Source organism: Oncorhynchus clarkii, chromosome 26 (assembly GCF_045791955.1).
Source record: "Oncorhynchus clarkii lewisi isolate Uvic-CL-2024 chromosome 26, UVic_Ocla_1.0, whole genome shotgun sequence".
Classification (NCBI taxonomy): Eukaryota; Metazoa; Chordata; class Actinopteri; order Salmoniformes; family Salmonidae; genus Oncorhynchus; species Oncorhynchus clarkii.
In genome coordinates, this window is record NC_092172.1 from 17,148,039 (window position 1) to 17,168,034 (window position 19,996).

Here is a 19,996-nt window from a genome sequence, read left to right on the forward strand (position 1 = left end):
CACAGTATGGTAAGTGTCAGCGAATATAATTAAGATTTAATTTTCCCTGGATGTCCATATTATATACTCCTCAGTTGCTTATCAAATTAATGGCATACCTTTTTTATTTCATGTAAATTCACCAAGATACTGGATGGAATAAATATTTTGAAAGCAATGTGCAGTTTTTTTTAGACAGTCCAAAAGCAAGTAGAGGACTATATCAGATAAATGATATGTTGTAAGAGTCCATTTCAAGGCTATACTAATACAGATGAAAAACGTGATGTGTATTGTTTGTCCGATATTTCATCAAAGCATTTGCTCTCTACAAATGTAGTCGGAGAGGAACCGTATTAAAAATGTGTCGTAAAGAGAACAAGAGGCATCTCTCCCTCCTCTGAGGAGAATAAAAGCTACTCTGGTAGACAGAGGGGTGGGAGGATACATGGTAAATGCGTGGACAGCAACGGTGAGGACTCTCTTCAATTGTCACACCACTCGTGTATATCCAAAGTATTTATCCTTTAAAAAAAATAAGTTTTATGGCTAACATCAAAGCAACACATATGCGTCCTGTTTTTCACACGAAAAATGCATGGTCATCTCCGTGTCCTAAAAGTATGCTGGTAAGTTCTCGCATCGAATATGAAAAGCAAACACAAGAATAGGCTATCTTTTGGTGCAGGTAACTGCAAGAGAATGCACACTACGAGGCTATCATCTTTTAGTTTACTGGAAATTTGTATCACAGAAGAAATATTATGTGGCAAACACCAAATGCACACACTGTCTAAATGTGATGGAAATTCCAGGAGTTGTTTTCTTCAATATCATAATTAGGCAAGAAGTTATGCATCAGGGACATTTTAGCCTAATGCTTGGCATGACTATAAACATTCATTCTGGTATCTCATGAGATGTCCATCTCACCAGTTTTCTAAGGTTTGCTTTCTATAATGCCAGCAGTGCCATATAATTCCCATTTCCAAAAAGAGGTTTTAAACAATACTTTATTATAGACCTCCACCACCTATCCTCCTACAGCCCATTACAATTCAGATCACTCCCCTCTAAAAGCTGAACCACCTCACATCTCCCTGGGTGGTTCTGATTTGATGCTGAGGTTTTAAAGGCACACTAATATTAATGGTACTGTCAGCAGTTTAATGAACTGGCCACACAGCTCACTGGGCTGATGCTTTGACAGATAATTCACACCGTTTTATTCCCGCCTCCTAGCAATATTACAGGGCCAGCTTTACCTCGCCTGACATCTGTGTGAGGTCTTACCTGCCAGGGCTAAACTGGGAAGGTATGTGAAGAATTCAGTTCCATGGAAATGTGGGTGTACAAACCCCTCTCTCAATCACGCATACAATGTACATTTTGTATAATAACTACATTATGTACCCTGATTGATATGAACAAGATTACCAAAGGTTAAAGGTTATTTCTTATAAGCACAGAGTCATTAACACAATCATGTCCATACACAGATATTAGAAATCCATACAACTGGCATGGGATTGACAGAGAGAATAAAGAGGAAAACACTGAGCTAGTAGTAAGAGACAGGAAAAGATAGAGGAGATAGGGAGGAGGAGAGGAGATAGGGAGGAGGAGAGGAGATAGGGAGGAGGAGGAGGAGATAGGGAGGAGGAGGAGCTAGGGAGGAGGAGAGGAGATGGGGAGGAGGAGAGGAGATGGGGAGGAGGAGAGGAGATGGGGAGAAGAGGAGATGGGGAGGAGGAGTTAGTGAGGAGGAGAGGAGATGGGGAGGAGGAGTTAGTGAGGAGGAGAGGAGATGGGGAGGAGAAGAGATGGGGAGGAGGAGAGGAGATGGGGAGGATAGGAGATAGGGAGGAGGAGAGGAGATGGGGAGGAGGTGAGATAGGGAAGAGGAGGTGAGATAGGGAGGAGGAGATGGGGAGGAAAGAAGATGGGGAGGAATAGAAGAGCAAGGGAGGAGAGGAGATGGGGAGGAGGAGAAATGAAGGGGAGAAATTATGGCGATAAGGAGGAGAGGAGATGGGGAGGAGAGAGGAGAGGAGGGGAGGAGTAGAAGAGATAGGGGGGAGGAGAGAGGAGGAGGAGAGAGTAAAGGAGGGAAGGATGAGATAGGTAGATGAGAGGAGTAGAGAGAGGCTGGGCCTGTCTGTCTGGATCTGTGGCAGTTCATGCAGAGAGCTGGGGTGCTGCTTACGCTGCAGGGTATCGTCTCAGCATGGCGTGTGTGCGTGCGTGCGTGTGTGTGTGTGTACATACGTGTGTTTCCAGGATGCCTCTGCTTAACTGGTCTGACTGAACAGTGAATCAGGGGTTCTCTGTAGAGTCCCTCCAGTGTCATCTTCACACAGGTGTTTTGAACCCAGCAGTGTTGCCTCTCCCAACCCCATCTGAAGCTCACTCCTCTACCTGCCCTCTGCCAGGGGTTGCCTTTCAACCCATTTATTTGTTCACATCGAACCGTTGCATCAAGGCCTTGTTGTTGCATCTACCATCTCTGGAGCTCAGTTGGTAGAGCATGACGCTTGCAACACCAAAATAGTGGGTTCGATTCCCAGGACCACCCATATGTAAAATGTCTTCGCGCATGACTATGTCACTTTGGATAAAAGCGTCTGCTAAATGGCATATATTATTACATTACCACCTGTACTAATACTAACCCTCTACACCTACACAGGATCAGCCCAGTCCAGCAGGTTCCCACTGCATCATGGACATGTGTGAACATCTGTGTTGTTTTAAAGGGGCTGTAACACACTCATCATTATCTTGAGTTTGACCCAATGCTACCAACACCAGGCCTGCCCAGGAGACCAGTGTGATTTGGTATTCTTCTTCCTGAATCTGAGCATTTGGGGTCTCTTTGATCTCTCACCGCTGTGACAAAGCTGCAGCACCAGGGCTCCTAAATGATCCTCTCGCAGCTTAGCCAGCATGCACCAACATCAAGTAGGGCAGGGAGAATACGCAAGACGTTTTTAAAAGAGACAAGCATAAAATGTCCTCAATGTAATTAACCAAAATAAGCTAGAGGCAGGCATGGGGCTCAAAAGCATAAAGAAAATGATAAACGCCAGCGTTTCGTAGATTACTCTTAAAAATGAGTATTTCACACGATAAACACTGTACATATCATCTGGTAATTTCCATTAAAGGTTATTTGTTATCTTCAGGCGCCCAGAAAGGACTCCTATTGTCTTGATCTTTAAAGGTTTCAGATCCCTTCATTAACATGCTAATTGCGTCCTGGTCCGCAGAAAGATATTAAAGAGGTAGGCGTGTGGAGAGGCTCTTTGTCCTGTCAGGGCCTTAGGACTTCTCTCTGCTCGCTCACTGCCTGATAAAAACAGGATGATATTAGTTCTTGAGACTCTCCTTCAACGAGGTGGAGGGAGTCCATGGTGAGCTCTGCCAAATTAGAGGAGCCTTGTTGTGTGTGAGGGCGCAGCTGCTACCCTCCCTGCCTTACACAGTCCAACTGTAACGTTCGTCTGAAGAAATAGACCAAGGTGCAGCGTGGTACGTGTTCATGATTCTTTATTTTCTCAGAGCACCGAAAAAAACAAGATCCCACAACATAGGTGGGAAAACAGGCTACCTAAGTATGATTCCCAATCAGAGACAACGATAGACAGCTGCCTCTGATTGGGAACCACACTCAGCCTAAACCAAAGAAATACAAAAAACAATTAAAGAAACTAGAATACCCACCCTAGTCACACCATTGCCTACCCAAAATAGAGAATAAAAGCCTCTCTATGGCCAGGGCGTGACACCAACACAGCCAAGGCCAGTCCCCAACCTGCTCTGTAATGCCATTATTCAGGGCAGGTGAGCTTCATAATAAGTCTACGCACCACTACATACGTACGTACACACACGCATCTCCAACAAGCTACATCTACAGTTCTAAATCACTACTGATTTATTTAACTACTAGTATGCAGACCAGAGGGCTTAGACCCAAACTGACTTACTCAGGGAACTGCTAGAGAAGATATTCTGATTACCAGACACATAAGAGATGTGAATGACTGCCACCATATACAGCTCCCCATATAAGTGGCTTCCACCCAATCTTCCCAGAATGCACATAGTAAGCAGTTTGGCTTAATGTCAATGAGCCATATCTGTCTGTCTGCCACTACCACAGCACCATACACACATCATCACCATGACCCCCTCACCAGATAAATACCAGAGGTCACTCTTCTCATTCAGCAAGAAATCTAAATGATAATGACTCCTTATTAAAAATTATATTTGGAAGTGCACATAGGCTACATCAAAAGGTGCTGACATGGAGGGTCTGGGAGGATGGGGCTCACTGATAACCCACATCAAAGCACAGGCCGGGGGGCGGGGGGGCAGACAGAGACTGTGTCTGGGTACTGAGGCTGTTGCAGATGGGGTACCAAAATAAATCTAGCGCAACATTTACCAATTGCAATTTGGATAATGCTTTCACATTGAGATGCTCCATGTTATTTGTAAGCGTCCCCAAAAAATAGGATATGCACTCTGATGTTGGGAGGGCGGTCTAAATTAAGCCAGAGTAGATGAGATTCAGTAGCTTGGGGAAATTATAAATGATAGCCCATGTAAAAAAGAAGAAAAGAAAAAAACAGTTGAAAAATACCAAAATAAAGGACATCATGGTATAAACCTCCAGTGGAGGACTAATGAATGTCCACCCCAAATGTGCACTTCAGCAAACAATCAGGCGTGATGGATTAGCTGAAATTGGGCCGACAATAGGACACCTCCATTCCAGCACGGCACAGTCAACCTTTTAACGGCAGGCTGTTAGGTGATATCTGTCCGACCGTCGGCCTCTTCAGAGCTCTCCACTGTTTAAAACCATTCCCAGCAAACCCTTTTCACACAGCCATTACAGCGCTTTAGGTGGACCTGGCTGGCTGGATCACAATGCCATGAGAGAGGACTATTTAGGCAGAGAAGAGTAGGGCCCATCTACTGTTTGCTTAGTGAGAGTGCCAGGTTCCCAGCCCAGTGAAGAGTGCTTTAGAGCCATACTAACTGAAGTTCAACCATTGGGCTGCTGCTGAAGAGGTTTCAGTGTGGGGTTGAAACAGAACCAGGCCTGTGTCCAGACATAGTCAAACACAGAGTGACGATGGGTTTACGAGAAGCTCCATCTCCCTCTAGGTGGACTGACCGGTCAGTGGCTCAGTTCTGACCTGCTGCTCTGCCTACAGTACCTATACTCCCTCCCCAGGGTCACCTTCTCTGTCCTGGTCAGTGGCTCAGTTCTGATCTGCTGCTCTGCCTACAGTACCTATACTCCCTCCCCAGGGTCACCTTCTCTGTCCTGGTCAGTGGCTCAGTTCTGATCTGCTGCTCTGCCTACAGTACCTATACTCCCTCCCCAGGGTCACCTTCTCTGTCCTGGTCAGTGGCTCAGTTTCGATCTGCTGCTCTGCCTACAGTACCTATACTCCCTCCCCAGGGTCACCTTCTCTGTCCTGGTCAGTGGCTCAGTTTCGATCTGCTGCTCTGCCTACAGTACCTATACTCCCTCCCCAGGGTCACCTTCTGTCCTGGTCAGTGCCACCTCACACGGCCCATCTCCCCTCACATAGGAAGTCAGTCAGAAATAGGTCTGACCAACCTGATCAACCGCTTCCCCATGGCTGGCCACCCCCCTGCCTTAGCCTGACACAACACTGAAACCACCAGCCAGCCGCACATGCTCAGTCACAATGAAATCCCAGTCTGTCCGGGCGTCCTGCCTGCCTGCCTCTCAGTGACATCGACACAAGGCCAAGCCCTGGAGCTCTCTCCCTGGATCCTCACAACTACTGGAGGATGGATGAGCCAATCTATTATTTACATCAATCACTCAGTCAATCCAACCAACCAACTATAGGGACCTCGGCCATCTGTCTCCATATAAAGTACTAGTCCTACAGATATCTGGATCATAACGCTTGACGGTGTGACAAAATGTAATGAAAGTGAATAAAAATGCATTGATTAGGACCGAAACCAACAACAAAAAAATCCAATAAGGAAATCTAATTAGTAATACCTTACTAAGATTACAGCCGAGTTACTCAAATTAATTTAAGTGAATTAAGTATTTGTGATGACAAACAGGTATTTCCCCTATTTTAGACAGTGGGCCGGGTCTTCAGTATGGAAACAGCCCAGAGCTGTTGCCTATATGTATATACAGAGAGATTAGGCAGCGGGAATGCTGACGTCTGAAAATCTGCTTGAGACTGCACTTCATTATACACCGCAATGCATTTTCCAACGAAAGTATTATAATTATATTACACTTTAAATAATAAGGATTCTACTGTATTACAAAGTTGGCACAGCACCAAAATGTTCTGATGTATTATATAAGAAAGGGAGAAAAACAGCACACATCCTTCCGTTTTCATTTCATTAGGTATTCAATGAATTTCCAATTAGGATAGAAGGGGAGAGAAAGACAAAGTTTTCAAGTGTTTTTCATCATGCTCTAAGATATATGTTATTTGTTCAAATATTCCTCATATTCCTTCCTCTCTTCCCGTGAGTGAGTCAGAGGCATCTTTGTTAGAGAACAGGTGTTATCACGGAGGGGGGAACATGGGAGACATGCAGAGGGTTCAAACACCCACCACCATCCAGAGCATTCCATTAAGAGAAAACGAAAACCAGCAATAATGAGAGCCTCTTCCTGTCTTCTCTTCCCCCTGCCCTGTACACCTGGACGGAAAGCAGATGGAAGGAGAGCAGGAAGGAAGAGGCCTCCTCAACCTCATTCACACCAACACACTTCACATTCCACCCTCTGCCTTTTCTTTAAAGGCCCCAACTCCCGACCACCACCCCCCTCTCGCCCACGCCTGCCCTCCCCAAGACAAGGGAATTTCAATCCTATTTCCTATACTAGAACAAAACAGTCCACTCCCGATTATTAATGCATTTCAAAGCAGACATCATAATTTTTTCAGGACGTTTTCTTTAAAAAATATATACTGAAACTCTTTATGGTCGACCCGGGGGTGCGGCCTCTCCTCTTCTCTTATGATCTTATTAGCATCGTATCTCCCTGCCTACTGGGGAAAAGGCATTGCTATGTACTCTCTGTCTGTCTCTCTGACCTCTCGCTGGATGGAATTCATTTGGCCTTTCCCTCTTTCTTTACCTTGATTTGGCTGGAAAAGGGCAGTGAGTGGCTGCTGTCTGATACAGCTATTAAACATAAACACCATTAAATAAAAATGGGCTGTGAAAATGGATGTGAAACAAGTGAGAGGAAATAGGAGGCCTAAAAGATAAATGATCAAGCAGTTATATTATGCTTGAAAAGTGATACTCCTGTTTATCTACTCTGATCTGGCCCACTCCACCAATGTTTCAAATGTTTTTGCATTTTCAACCATTATAGAGAACAGCCCTTGCCACTGTACATCGTACATATATCCTGTTGCCTAGTCACCTTACCCCTACACATATCTAAACCTACCACTCCAGGATCCCTGCACATTGTAAATATGGTATTGGCACTAACCCTGGAACTGACTCTGTATATAGCTTACTTACTTTCTCGTGGTCTTTTTATTTATATTTCACGTGTTTTTGTTCTACTTTACTTTTTTATTTTAAAATATATAATAGCAGGTAGCCTAGTGGTTAAAGCGTTGGGCCAGTAACTGAAAGGTTGCTGGCTCGAATCCCTGAGCTGACAAGGTAAAAATCTGTCGTTCTGCCCCTGAACAAGGCAGTTAACCCACTATTCCCCAGTAGGTCGTCATTGTAAATAAGAATTTGTTCTTAACTGACTTGCCTAATTAAATAAAGGTTACATTTCACTGAACTAGCGCAGGTGACAAAAATGTTACATTTGTTTTAATGCCGCAGATACAGTATGTCTTATGCTCTGATATCTGATCGGTCAAATGAAAATGACTCAGTAACTTGGCCTCAAAATGTCTCAGTTATTATGGAGGAAACACAATGATGGCCTTCAGAGTAGACTTTGACGCATCAATCTGAACGGTTATTACGGTTCCTCGTTCACAGAGAGCAACGACAGCACATTATGAAGGTAGGCTTATGTATTAATTAGTAAGAGGGCATCATGAGAGAGAGTGACAATTAAAAAGAGAGAAAGAAGGAAGGACGGAGAGGGGATATATTGCAGGTCCTCTGCTGCTGTAGCCAGTGAGCTGCTGGTCTGGGAGCCTTGCCTGCCTGCCTGCCTGTCTGCCTGCCTGCAGAGGATTGTGTGCAGGGCCGGGGCTTGATGAGGTAGTACAGCTGAATGATATACAGTGGCGGCCACGGGGCGAGAGCTCTCCATTAGTTACGGGGTCCCTGTTATGCTCCGGCTCCAGTACATTATTTTCAAATGCATCAGTCAGCGTAGCGCAGCACAGATAAATTCTAAGGCCTCAGATCTGTAATGCATACCCTCACCGCTGCTATATTACGCTGCAGGTTAGGAGGGCAGGGAGAGAGGGGGGGTAGAAATGTCATTTCTTTTTCACTGCGGCCAGTATTCCTCCCATTAGCTTCAAACGTGAGATAAGTTATGGCCTTTAACGAGCGCCTTTAGCCGCCAGAGCACGCTGCACACAAGGCGTTGGCCAGAGGGAGCGGGCTGGAGAGGCGGAGGGGGGAAGGAGGGGAAGGGACTGGCCTCCTGTCCTTGAGGTCACAACACAATACACACCCACACCAGATTAATCATTTAACTATACGCACAAACGCACGTACACACAAACCTCAAGGTTGTCCACCTCCATATAAACATAACTAGCAATTTGACCAGCCAGCATTTATCTGCATATCAAAACAGGATGCTGTCAGAGACAATGAATGGTAGTCTGTAGTGAGAGACTAATAATAACCCAAAAGGTCTATACAGCTTCAGTAAAGCCCTGTTAAAAGAAGACCCAGTGAATAGGAGTTCACCCGGAGGAAGCAACCCAGCGTATCTCCCATTCACATTTCTCGTTGAAGCAGTGCACGAGGACTCGGCCCATCTCAACCACTCTGTGATATTTACCTCTGCCAATCAAATGTTAAGGCTGGCTGTAGTGTAGTCCTGCTGACCTTTTAAACAGCTCTGGGTTGACTTCTTGTGTTGTATAGAGCAGTGGGCTGTGTGGGGGAGGGGTCGGCCTGGTGGGCTGGAGTGGGCCGGCGGTTCAGGAACCTGACAGATGGAATCAGAGCGCTGAGAGCTCCAACGTACTGCAGCTCTCTGCTCGTCTCTCCAGTAGACATAAGCAGTTACACAGAGAAATGTACAAATGTGTGTGTGCATTAATGAATGTACTGTTATTGATAGTTCTCTGAGCTTCTCCAAAAGGGCAGTTTCTCACTAGTTCTAACCACAGCCGAGCATATTACATGGTATGTGTGATGTACGGTTGAAGAATCCCACAACACAGAATGTCCCTTACCTCATTCTGGTCCAATAACCACTTAGATACTGATGACATAGTGCTCAGATCCAGAGTCATTTAAAAAGTTCAATTAGTTGAGCTAATCCCATTTGTCTCTGAATGGAGGGGGTTGTAGTAAAAAGACAGATCTATAAAGATTCCTCTGAATTCAGCCTTTTCTCTTTTCCATTAAAAGGAGCAGTCTGGAGTTGAAGCAGCCAATCCCTCAGCATACATCTTAGTGTAAATGATTGACAAGTCGTGACCAATTTGCCTTGCACTTTTAAGCCCTCCTCTTAGTTTGGGTGGGAGCGTTTGTAAGTACGCACAATCAATATCCTCTCTAAAGCCTTGCCATCGTCTGCCGCCTTCCGTCTAAACTCTGAGCCCAGTCAATCTATCACACGCCAATTAAGACTTTTATCCAAATTACCAGGACCCTTTTGCAAATTCTATAACAAACACCATCATGGTCTAATCACTAGAAGTTGAGGATCATTTATATGAATACTTCTCTGCCTTGTCTATTCGAATGAAACAGGCTCACGTATCATCTAACTGAAGTCTATTCGATACATTGTACAATGGAAAAAATGCAAGGTTGGCTTGTAACCTTCTCAGAACATTATATTGACAATATGTTCAGAGAATGTACTCAACATAATACAGTGCCTTCAGAAAGTATTCATATCACTGTAGATCTTGTAGATCTTGCTGTAGATTTTCAAGTAGATTTAAGATTTAAGTCAAAACTGTAACTCGGCCACTCAGGAACATTAACGGTCTTCTTGGTGAGCCACTACATTGTAGATTTGGCAATTTTAGGTTATTGTCCTGCTGGAAGGTGAATTAATATCCCAGCGTCTGGTGGAAAGCAGACTGAAACAGGTTTTCCTCTAGGATTTTGCTGTGTTTAGCTCCATTTCTTTTTAATCCTGAAAAACTCCCCAGTCCTTAATTAATGATTACAAGCATTCCCATAACATGATACAGCCACCATTATGCTTGAAAATATGCAGAGTGGTACCGTGTTGTATTGGTAATGTGTTGTATTGGACTTGCCCCCAAACATAACGCTTTCTATATGTGGGGTACAAAGGTGAGGTAGTCATTCAAAAATCATGTTAAACTCTATTAGTGAACAGTCCATGCAACTTATTATGGGACTTGTTAAGCACATTTTTACTCCTGAACTTATTTATGCTTGCCATAACAAAGGGGTTGACAACTTACTGACTCAAGACATTTCAGATTTTCACTTTTTATAAATGTTTTTAAATTTCGAAATACATAATTCCACTTTGACATTATGGGGTATTATGTGTGTAGGCCAGTCAGAAAAAAATCCAAATGTAATCAATTTTAAATACAGGTGGTGACCTAGTTATGGCATAGGTCCTCTCATGACATGGCAATGGGGGTGGGAGTTAGGACAGATGTGAGGGAGGGGTAAGTTACAAGACCAGGTGAAGCAGACTAACCCTAACCACCATCCCATCCCCTCCTTCCACACCACCCTCTGTCCCCCCAGCTGCCCGCAGGCTAAATGAGAGAACATGACCATTCTGGGCACAACCGTCATGTTGCCTAATCTCTCGCCACATCATGTGCCAGCTCTGTTTACCACACAAAAAACACACCAGGCCTTTAATGCCAATGAATTATGAAGGAAGTACAAGACACTCTTAATTACCCCCCCCCCCCCCGCCGGTGTGGATAATTCAACTTTCTGCTTACACTACTTTAGTGGAGATTGCATGCAGTAGTTAACATAACAGAGTGCCGGGTTCCCCCAGGGGTGGTTTGTGTTTCAGGCCCACACTCATTAGAGATGTGTGTATGTGTGTTTGTGTGTGTGTGCGGGTATCCAACCACTCTACTCTGGTAGGTGGTGCATGCAAAATGCAGCCAGTGGACGTGTTCACCCCCTGGCACTTTTTGTCTCTGGTTCGTCAAGCGTGAGAGGTCTGGGATACGTACTGTGCTCCGAGAGGGGTCCAGTGCAGTCAAGTAGAAGACACACACACACACACAGAATGAGAGATGGGGTACATCTATGTAAAAATTGGTGGAAAATATAATTGGCCTTTCTTCGGTCAATCTGACAGCATGAATAGTGGGCATTAACTCGGTCTCCATAATACACAACTAGTAGGAGTCAGTAGTCTACCGCTCCTTGCAGTAACGGCCAGTTCCTCGGATGTTGTTTCAAACAGTGAATGGAGCTGAGTGGAGGTGCAGGATACTTACTTTAACCTGGGCTTCCTGCTGAGATAGACAGGCCTCTTTGAGCTGCTGAAGTATAGCATCCTGGGTAGACAGGTGTGTCTGTGCATCCCTGTAATGGTCTGCCATTTCTCCACTGTGAATACAAATACAAGTCAAAAATGAGTTGAAAACAAAGTAAATCTGTAAAAAGTTGTTTATGCAATCAGAATCAGGAGTGTAGCTACAATCAATTTCACCCTCAATTAGCATATAATATGCTAACAATAAACCTACACAGTGCAGAGAAAATCTGATTATCAAGAGGCATTTATTGTTATAATCTTTTGGGATCTTATAGTCCCTCACGGAGTGACATTCACTGGGCCACGTGGGTCGTACTGGGGTACGGATGTAAAAATCCCACAAAATCTGCTGTTTAGACCCAGAGTTGCCTTCTTAAATCTGGTTCATTCTCTTAAATGACTGTTTTCTCATTAGCTGGGAATGTTGTTTGAAATGTCTGAGACAACATACTTTGGTGATATCGTTATCAACCTACTGCATACCCCTTAAAAATATGCATTTTCATCTCTAGCATTCACTGGTTGAAGTTGAAATAACTTTTGAGTTGACTGGTGAATATGACAAGAATACAGTGCCTTCAGAAAGTATTCATACCCCTTGACTTATTCCACATTATGTCGTGTTACAGCCGGAATTCAAAATGGTTTCAATATATTTGTTTCTCACCCATCTACACACAATACCCCATAATGACAAAGTGAAAACATATTTTTTGAAATGTTTGCTAATTTATTGAAAATTGAATACATAAAAAATCTAATTTACATAAGTACTCACACCCAAGTCAATACTTTGTAAAAGCACCTTTGGCGACGATTATAGTTGTGAGTCTTTCTGGGTAAGTCTCTAAGAGCTTTGCACACCTTGGGCCTCATTTATCAATTATTTGTGGGCACAAGTTTGTACGTAAACCATACATTGGATTATTTCCACGTGAAGTGTGAGATTTATCAATATGAACGTTTGCTTGAGAGTGTGCGTAAATGTACATGACTATGCGTATGCACAGTGCCAAATAATGGAATAAGTGAATTGCTTGTCAAGTGTAGCCTAGTGAATGGGAAAAATATACTGCTCGTTGTCAGGCCCAAAAAGCCTCAAAGTTCCCCAGTGGCCACCAATTTTTCAACCCTTGTATTGGTCAGCCAGTTGTGTGCTTTGGTGTGTGTGTTCCCAAACAAGGACCAGTTGCGCTCTGAGGTGATGGGATTTGGAGGATGATAGAGGCAACAGGGGAAAGAGCCTCAGATATGAGATATGTTGGCACGACTGCAAAATTGCATCTCCATCCCAAAGCCCTTGCTTGGAAGTGTACTTCGCCAGACTGCCAAGAACCTTGTCCAGATCCAGGCCAAGGTGGTCCAGATCCATCACGGTAGTGATGACACCATAGGCCTTGTTGATCTCTGCACTATAACTTGATGACCCTTCACATACCTAACCATTTCCTTGGCTCTCTTGTAGAGTGTATCCATTGTTTTCAGTGCCAAGATGTCCCTGAGGAGAAGATTCAATGAATGAGCAGCACAGCCAATGGGTGTAATGTGAGGGTAGAACTCCTCCACTTTAGACCAAGCAGCCTTAATGTTCGCAGCATTGTCTGTCACCAATGCAAATACCTTCTGTGGTCCAAGGTCACTGCCTTCAGCTCATCTGCAATGTAGAGACCGGTGTGTCTGTTGTCCCTTGTGTCTGTGCTCTTCTAGAATACTGGTTGAGGGGTGGAGATTGTGTAGTTAATTATTCCTTGCCCATGAACATTCGACCACCAATCAGAGATGATTGCAATACAGTCTGCTTTCTTTATGATTTGCTTGACCTTCACTTGAACTATGATGAACTCTGCATCCAGCAAATGAGTGGATAAAGCATGTCTGGTTGGAGGGGTGTATGCTGGGCGAAGAACATTCAGTAATCTCTTCCAATACACATTGCCTGTGAGCATCAGAGGTGAACCAGTTGCATACACAGCTTGAGCAAGACATTCATCAGCATTTCTCTGACTACATTCCTCCATTGCATCAAAAACACTTCTGATTCCAGGAGGATCATGAGCTGTTGCTATCGATAAGGTGTCTGATTCATCATTTTCACCTCTAATAGAAGTAGAAGGACTTGTCAGAGGTTGCTTGTTGTGAGCGCTGAGGGAACTTTATGCACTTGGCCAGATTGTTCTGCATCTTTGTTGCATTCTTCACATATGGTTTGGCATAGTATTTGCAAATGTACACAGCTTTTCCTTCTACATTAGAAGGAAATGTCTCCACACATCAGATAGTGCCCGTGGCATTGTCCTGTAAAGATTAGGAAAAAATGATTAAAAATCAAACAACAGATACAATTCCATGTAGATAAATAGTTTCGTAGTTAGATTAAACAACTCCTTTGTAAGATAAATGTTTTAAAATGAGACATGTATGAAACAGGTGTATTAACACTCCTCAGTTAGCAGGCTCAAGCAAGCTAAAACCTACATGGTAGCAAAAGCTGTCACGTTCTGACCATCGTTCGTGTGTGTTTTCCTTGTTTTAGTGTTGGTCAGGACGTGAACTGGGTGGGCATTCTATGTTGGATGTCTTGTTTGTCTATTTCTATGTCTGGCCTGATATGGTTCTCAATCAGAGGCAGGTGTTAGTCATTGTCTCTGATTGGGAACCATATTTAGGTAGCCTGGGTTTCACTGTGTGTTTGTGGGTGATTGTCCTTAGTGTCCTGATGTCATTGTTCTTTGTTAGGTTACACAAGTATAGGCTGTTTCGGTTTTCGTTAAGTTTATTGTTTTTGGTAGGGTTTGTGTTTAGTTTGTTTCTTCATTAAACATGGATTGCAATAATCACGCTGCATTTTGGTCCGACTCTCCTTCTCATACGGAAAACCGTTACAGAATCACCCACCACAAAAGGACCAAGCAGCGTGTCAACAGGCAGGAGCAGTGCGAGGAGATGCGCAATAAGGATTTCTGGACATGGGAGGAAATCCTCGACGGGAGAGGACCCTGGGCTAAACCAGGGGAGTGTAGCCGCCCAAAGGTGCAGCAGGAGAAGAGGCAACAGGAGCAGCCCAAAGAGGAGGTATGGACATGGGAGGACGAATTAGAAGGAAGAGGACCCTGGGCTCAGCCAGGAGAATATCGCCGCCCCAAAGAAGAACTGGAGGCGGCGAAAGCGGAGAGGCGCTGGTATGAGGAGGCAGCACGGCGACGCGGATGGAAGCCTGAGAGCCAGCCCCAAAAATTTCTTGGGGGGGGGGCTAACAGGGAGTATGGCTACGCCAGGTAGGAGACCTGCGCAAACTCCCTGTGCTTACCGGGGGGCTAGAGAGACCGGACAGGCACCGTGTTATGCAGTGGTGCGCACGGTGTCTCCAGTGCGGGTTCATAGCCCGGTGCGGTATATTCCAGCTCCGCGTGTCGGCCGGGCTAGATTGAGCGTCGAGCCTAATGCCATGAAGCCGGCTCTACGCAGCTGGTCCCCAGTGCATCTCCTTGGGCCGGCTTACATGGCACCAGCCTTGCGCTCGGTGTCTCCGGTTCGCTTGCATAGCCCAGTGCGGGCTATTCCACCTCGCCGCACTGGCAGGGCGACCGTGAGCATTCAACCAGGTAAGGTTGGGCAGGCTCGGTGCTCAAGAGCTCCAGTACGCCTGCACGGTCCGGTCTTTCCAGTACCACCTCCACACCCCAGCCCTCCGGTAGCAGCTCCCCGCACCAGGCTTCCTGTGCGTGTCCTCGGCCCAGTACCACCAGTGCCAGCACCACGCATCAGGCCTACAGTGCGCCTCGCCTGTCCAGCGCTGTCGGAGCCCTCCTCCTCTCCAGCGCTGTCGGAGTCTCCCGCCTGTTTAGCGCTGTTAGAACCTTCCTTCTCTACAGCGCTGCCGGAGTTTCCCGCCTGTTCAGAACTGCCAGTCTGCATAGAGCTGCCAGTTTGCATAGAGCTGCCAGTCTGCATAGAGCTGCCAGTCTGCAAGGAGCTGCCAGTCTGCAAGGAGCTGCCAGTCTGCAAGGAGCTGCCAGTCTGCAAGGAGCTGCCAGTCTGCAAGGAGCTGCCAGTCTGAAAGGAGCCGCCAGAGCTGCCTGTCTGCAGGATGCCGCCAAAGCTGCCAGTCTGCAAGGAGCCGCCAGAGCTGCCAGTCTGCAAGGAGCTGCCAGAGCTGCCAGTTAGCATGGAGCAGCCAGGGCCGCCAGTCAGTATGGAGCAGCCAGGGCCGCCAGTCAGCATGGAGCAGCCAGGGCCGCCAGTCAGCATGGAGCAGCCAGGGCCGCCAGTCAGCATGGAGCAGCCAGGGCCGCCAGTCAGCATGGAGCAGCCAGGGCCGCCAGTCAGCATGGAGCAGCTAGAGCAGCCAGTCAGCATGGAGCAGCCAGTCAGCATGGAGCAGCCAGAGCAGCCAGTCAGCATGGAGCAGCCAGTCAGCATGGAGCAGCCAGAGCTGCCAGTCGACCGGACTCTTCCAGATCTGCCAGTCGACCGGACTCTTCCAGATCCGCCAGTCGACCAGACTCTTCCAGATCCGCCAGTCGACCAGACTCTTCCAGATCCGCCAGTCGACCAGACTCTTCCAGATCCGCCAGTCGACCAGACTCTTCCGGATCCGCCAGTCGACCAGACTCTTCCGGATCCGCCAGTCGACCAGACTCTTCCGGATCCGCCAGTCGACCAGACTCTTCCGGATCCGCCAGTCGACCAGACTCTTCCGGATCCGCCAGTCGACCAGACTCTTCCGGATCCGCCAGTCGACCAGACTCTTCCGGATCCGCCAGTCGACCAGACTCTTCCGGATCCGCCAGTCGACCAGACTCTTCCGGATCCGCCAGTCGACCAGACTCTTCCGGATCCGCCAGTCGACCAGACTCTTCCGGATCCGCCAGTCGACCAGACTCTTCCGGATCCGCCAGTCGACCAGACTCTTCCGGATCCGCCAGTCGACCAGACTCTTCCGGATCCGCCAGTCGACCAGACTCTTCCGGATCCGCCAGTCGACCAGACTCTTCCGGATCCGCCAGTCGACCAGACTCTTCCGGATCCGCCAGTCGACCAGACTCTTCCGGATCCGCCAGTCGACCAGACTCTTCCGGATCCGCCAGTCGACCAGACTCTTCCGGATCCGCCAGTCGACCAGACTCTTCCGGATCCGCCAGTCGACCAGACTCTTCCGGATCCGCCAGTCGACCAGACTCTTCCGGATCCGCCAGTCGACCAGACTCTTCCGGATCCGCCAGTCGACCAGACTCTTCCGGATCCGCCAGTCGACCAGACTCTTCCGGATCCGCCAGTCGACCAGACTCTTCCGGATCCGCCAGTCGGCCAGACTCTTCCGGATCCGCCAGTCGGCCAGGATCTTCCGGATCCGCCAGTCGGCCAGGATCTTCCGGATCCGCCAGTCGGCCAGGATCTTCCGGATCCGCCAGTCGGCCAGGATCTTCCGGATCCGCCAGTCGGCCAGGATCTTCCGGATCCGCCAGTCGGCCAGGATCTTCCGGATCCGCCAGTCGGCCAGGATCTTCCGGATCCGCCAGTCGGCCAGGATCTTCCGGATCCGCCAGTCGGCCAGGATCTTCCGGATCCGCCAGTCGGCCAGGATCTTCCGGATCCGCCAGTCGGCCAGGATCTTCCGGATCCGCCAGTCAGCCAGGATCTTCCGGATCCGCCAGTCAGCCAGGATCTTCCGGATCCGCCAGTCAGCCAGGATCTTCCGGATCCGCCAGTCAGCCAGGATCTTCCGGATCCGCCAGTCGGCCAGGATCTTCCGGATCCGCCAGTCGGCCAGGATCTTCCGGATCCGCCAGTCGACCAGACTCTTCCGGATCCGCCAGTCGACCAGACTCTTCCGGATCCGCCAGTCAGCCAGGATCTTCCGGATCCGCCAGTCAGCCAGGATCTTCCGGATCCGCCAGTCAGCCAGGATCTTCCGGATCCGCCAGTCAGCCAGGATCTTCCGGATCCGCCAGTCAGCCAGGATCTTCCGGATCCGCCAGTCAGCCAGGATCTTCCGGATCCGCCAGTCAGCCAGGATCTTCCAGAACCGCCAGCCAGCCAGGATCTGCCGGATCCAACCACCTGCCTGAGCTTCCTCTCAGTGCTGAGCTTCCTCTCAGTGCTGAGATACCCATCAGTCCCGAGCTACCTCTGTCCCGAGCTGTCCTTCTGTTCCGAGCTTCCTCTCTGTCCCGAGCTGTCTCTTAGGAGGGTCACCTATCTAGGGACGCTAAGGAGGTGGACAAAGACTATTATGGAGTGGGGTCCACGTCCAGCGCCAGAGCCGCCACCGCGGACAGATGCCCACCCACACCCTCCCCTATAGGTTTAAGTTGTGCGTCCGGAGTCCGCACCTTGGAGGGGGGGTACTGTCACGTTCTGACCATCGTTCGTGTGTGTTTTCCTTGTTTTAGTGTTGGTCAGGACGTGAACTGGGTGGGCATTCTATGTTGGATGTCTTGTTTGTCTATTTCTATGTCTGGCCTGATATGGTTCTCAATCAGAGGCAGGTGTTAGTCATTGTCTCTGATTGGGAACCATATTTAGGTAGCCTGGGTTTCACTGTGTGTTTGTGGGTGATTGTCCTTAGTGTCCTGATGTCATTGTTCTTTGTTAGGTTACACAAGTATAGGCTGTTTCGGTTTTCGTTAAGTTTATTGTTTTTGGTAGGGTTTGTGTTTAGTTTGTTTCTTCATTAAACATGGATTGCAATAATCACGCTGCATTTTGGTCCGACTCTCCTTCTCATACGGAAAACCGTTACAAAAGCTTACTAGCAGAAATTGTTAACAAGTTGAAAAATGATTTAAACACACTTTTCTGTAGGCTACTATTTACTAGTTAACAAAAAATTATGTATTTCATATAAAATATATTCACCCCACCCAGTATTGTGATCAAAAAGCATGTAGTCCTTGGCTCAGACAGTGTAGTAGTGTGGGCTCAATAGCATCTTATTAGTGTGCAAGATCTTGAGAATCAGCTGTACATGTGATGGAAGAGTGCACTGCACATGTGATGGAAGAATGCACTCTGCATGTAGAGGGTTGCAATTCCATTGAATTGAGGATAGTTTAACCAAAATATGCCACAAGACCTAGAATTGCCTTATGTATCCCACAAAAGAGGTTCACTGTTATAAGCTAACTTTTATGATGAATTTAAGCAAAATCCACAAAATGCCAGGGCTTAACATCCCATGAAAAAATTCCAGAAAATGTCCTGACATTTACAGGAAAGTTTGAAACCCTTTCGAATGCAAATTTGTATATTTCATTGTATTTCAATTGTGAATGCATGCAACACATGGCTGGCTATACTGCCCTACCAAGCGGAAAGGCAGAAACTGCTCATAGCGTGGAACATTTATTTACCTTGGTTTCACAGTAACTTTATGCAGTTACTACTAACATGACCTCCATTGTCTCCAAAACACAATACAATAGAGGCAGGATACTTATCCACATGATTAAGAATGTATTTAATGTAGCAAAAATTACATTAACTAATCTTCGACCAAATGAGCAGTTACTGCCTTTTTGCTTGGTAGGGGAGCATAGGCCTATCACATAATATGACCACATCAGTGCATTTGTTAAAATAATATTCCATATAAAGTACAGTAATTTGTTCAATTAAAGGCAAATGTGAAAGTGAAACAATTATTGAAATACTATAAAAGACTAAGATAATGGGAAATGGAATGAGAGATGGCTGACCTTGATTTGTTGGAAGATTTGGCACACGCAGCATTTCACAGAGAATGCGTTTTTAGAGACAGGTGGGACTTTTTTGCAGAAAGTACGGATTGGCTCATTAGATATTTTTTCCCAAAAACCAATCAAATAGGATTTTTGGGAAGATTTAATACCGGCTTTAGAAATGCAAACACATGCCATTCCGGTGCACATCAAAGTGCTATCCACCCTCTGTTTTTTCAGCGGGAGTTTGCCAATCGGCATCTCAGATCCCTCGATGAGCCAATGTTTTGGATGAAAACAAACTGTACCATACAATTTCCATACACCATCGCATGGATGGCTTATTGGTGAGTGTTGCCTACTCATTTGAAATATATTTGGCATTTCTAAAGAAACTTGAATTGTCCTAATGGTCCTGCCTTTGTAGCTATGTTTCACATGTTTACTGGTCACACTTGAGTGAGCCAACCTCTCGCTCAGTGTCAACCTCTGACACTAGCACCTCTATGTCAGTCTCAGAAATAGTTTTTTTTTCATAGCTTTTTTTGGGTTGTATTTCATGGTACTTTGTATATTCCCCACAGGCTTTAAAGGGTTGATTTTGACCACATACGGTTAAATA

At 46.6% G+C, this 19,996-nt stretch overlaps 1 protein-coding gene across 1 annotated transcript in view; it reads right to left on the reverse strand.

The window, feature by feature from the left end:
- LOC139384557 (early endosome antigen 1-like) overlaps nt 1-11,762 on the reverse strand; it is a 246,497-nt gene extending 234,735 nt beyond the window's left edge. Inside the window, exon 1 of the mRNA XM_071129395.1 lies at nt 11,655-11,762. Coding sequence (XP_070985496.1) covers nt 11,655-11,759 — 105 coding nt within the window. The 5' untranslated portion in view covers nt 11,760-11,762. The remainder of the gene's footprint in view (nt 1-11,654) is intronic.
- Nucleotides 11,763-19,996: the final 8,234 nt, after the last annotated feature.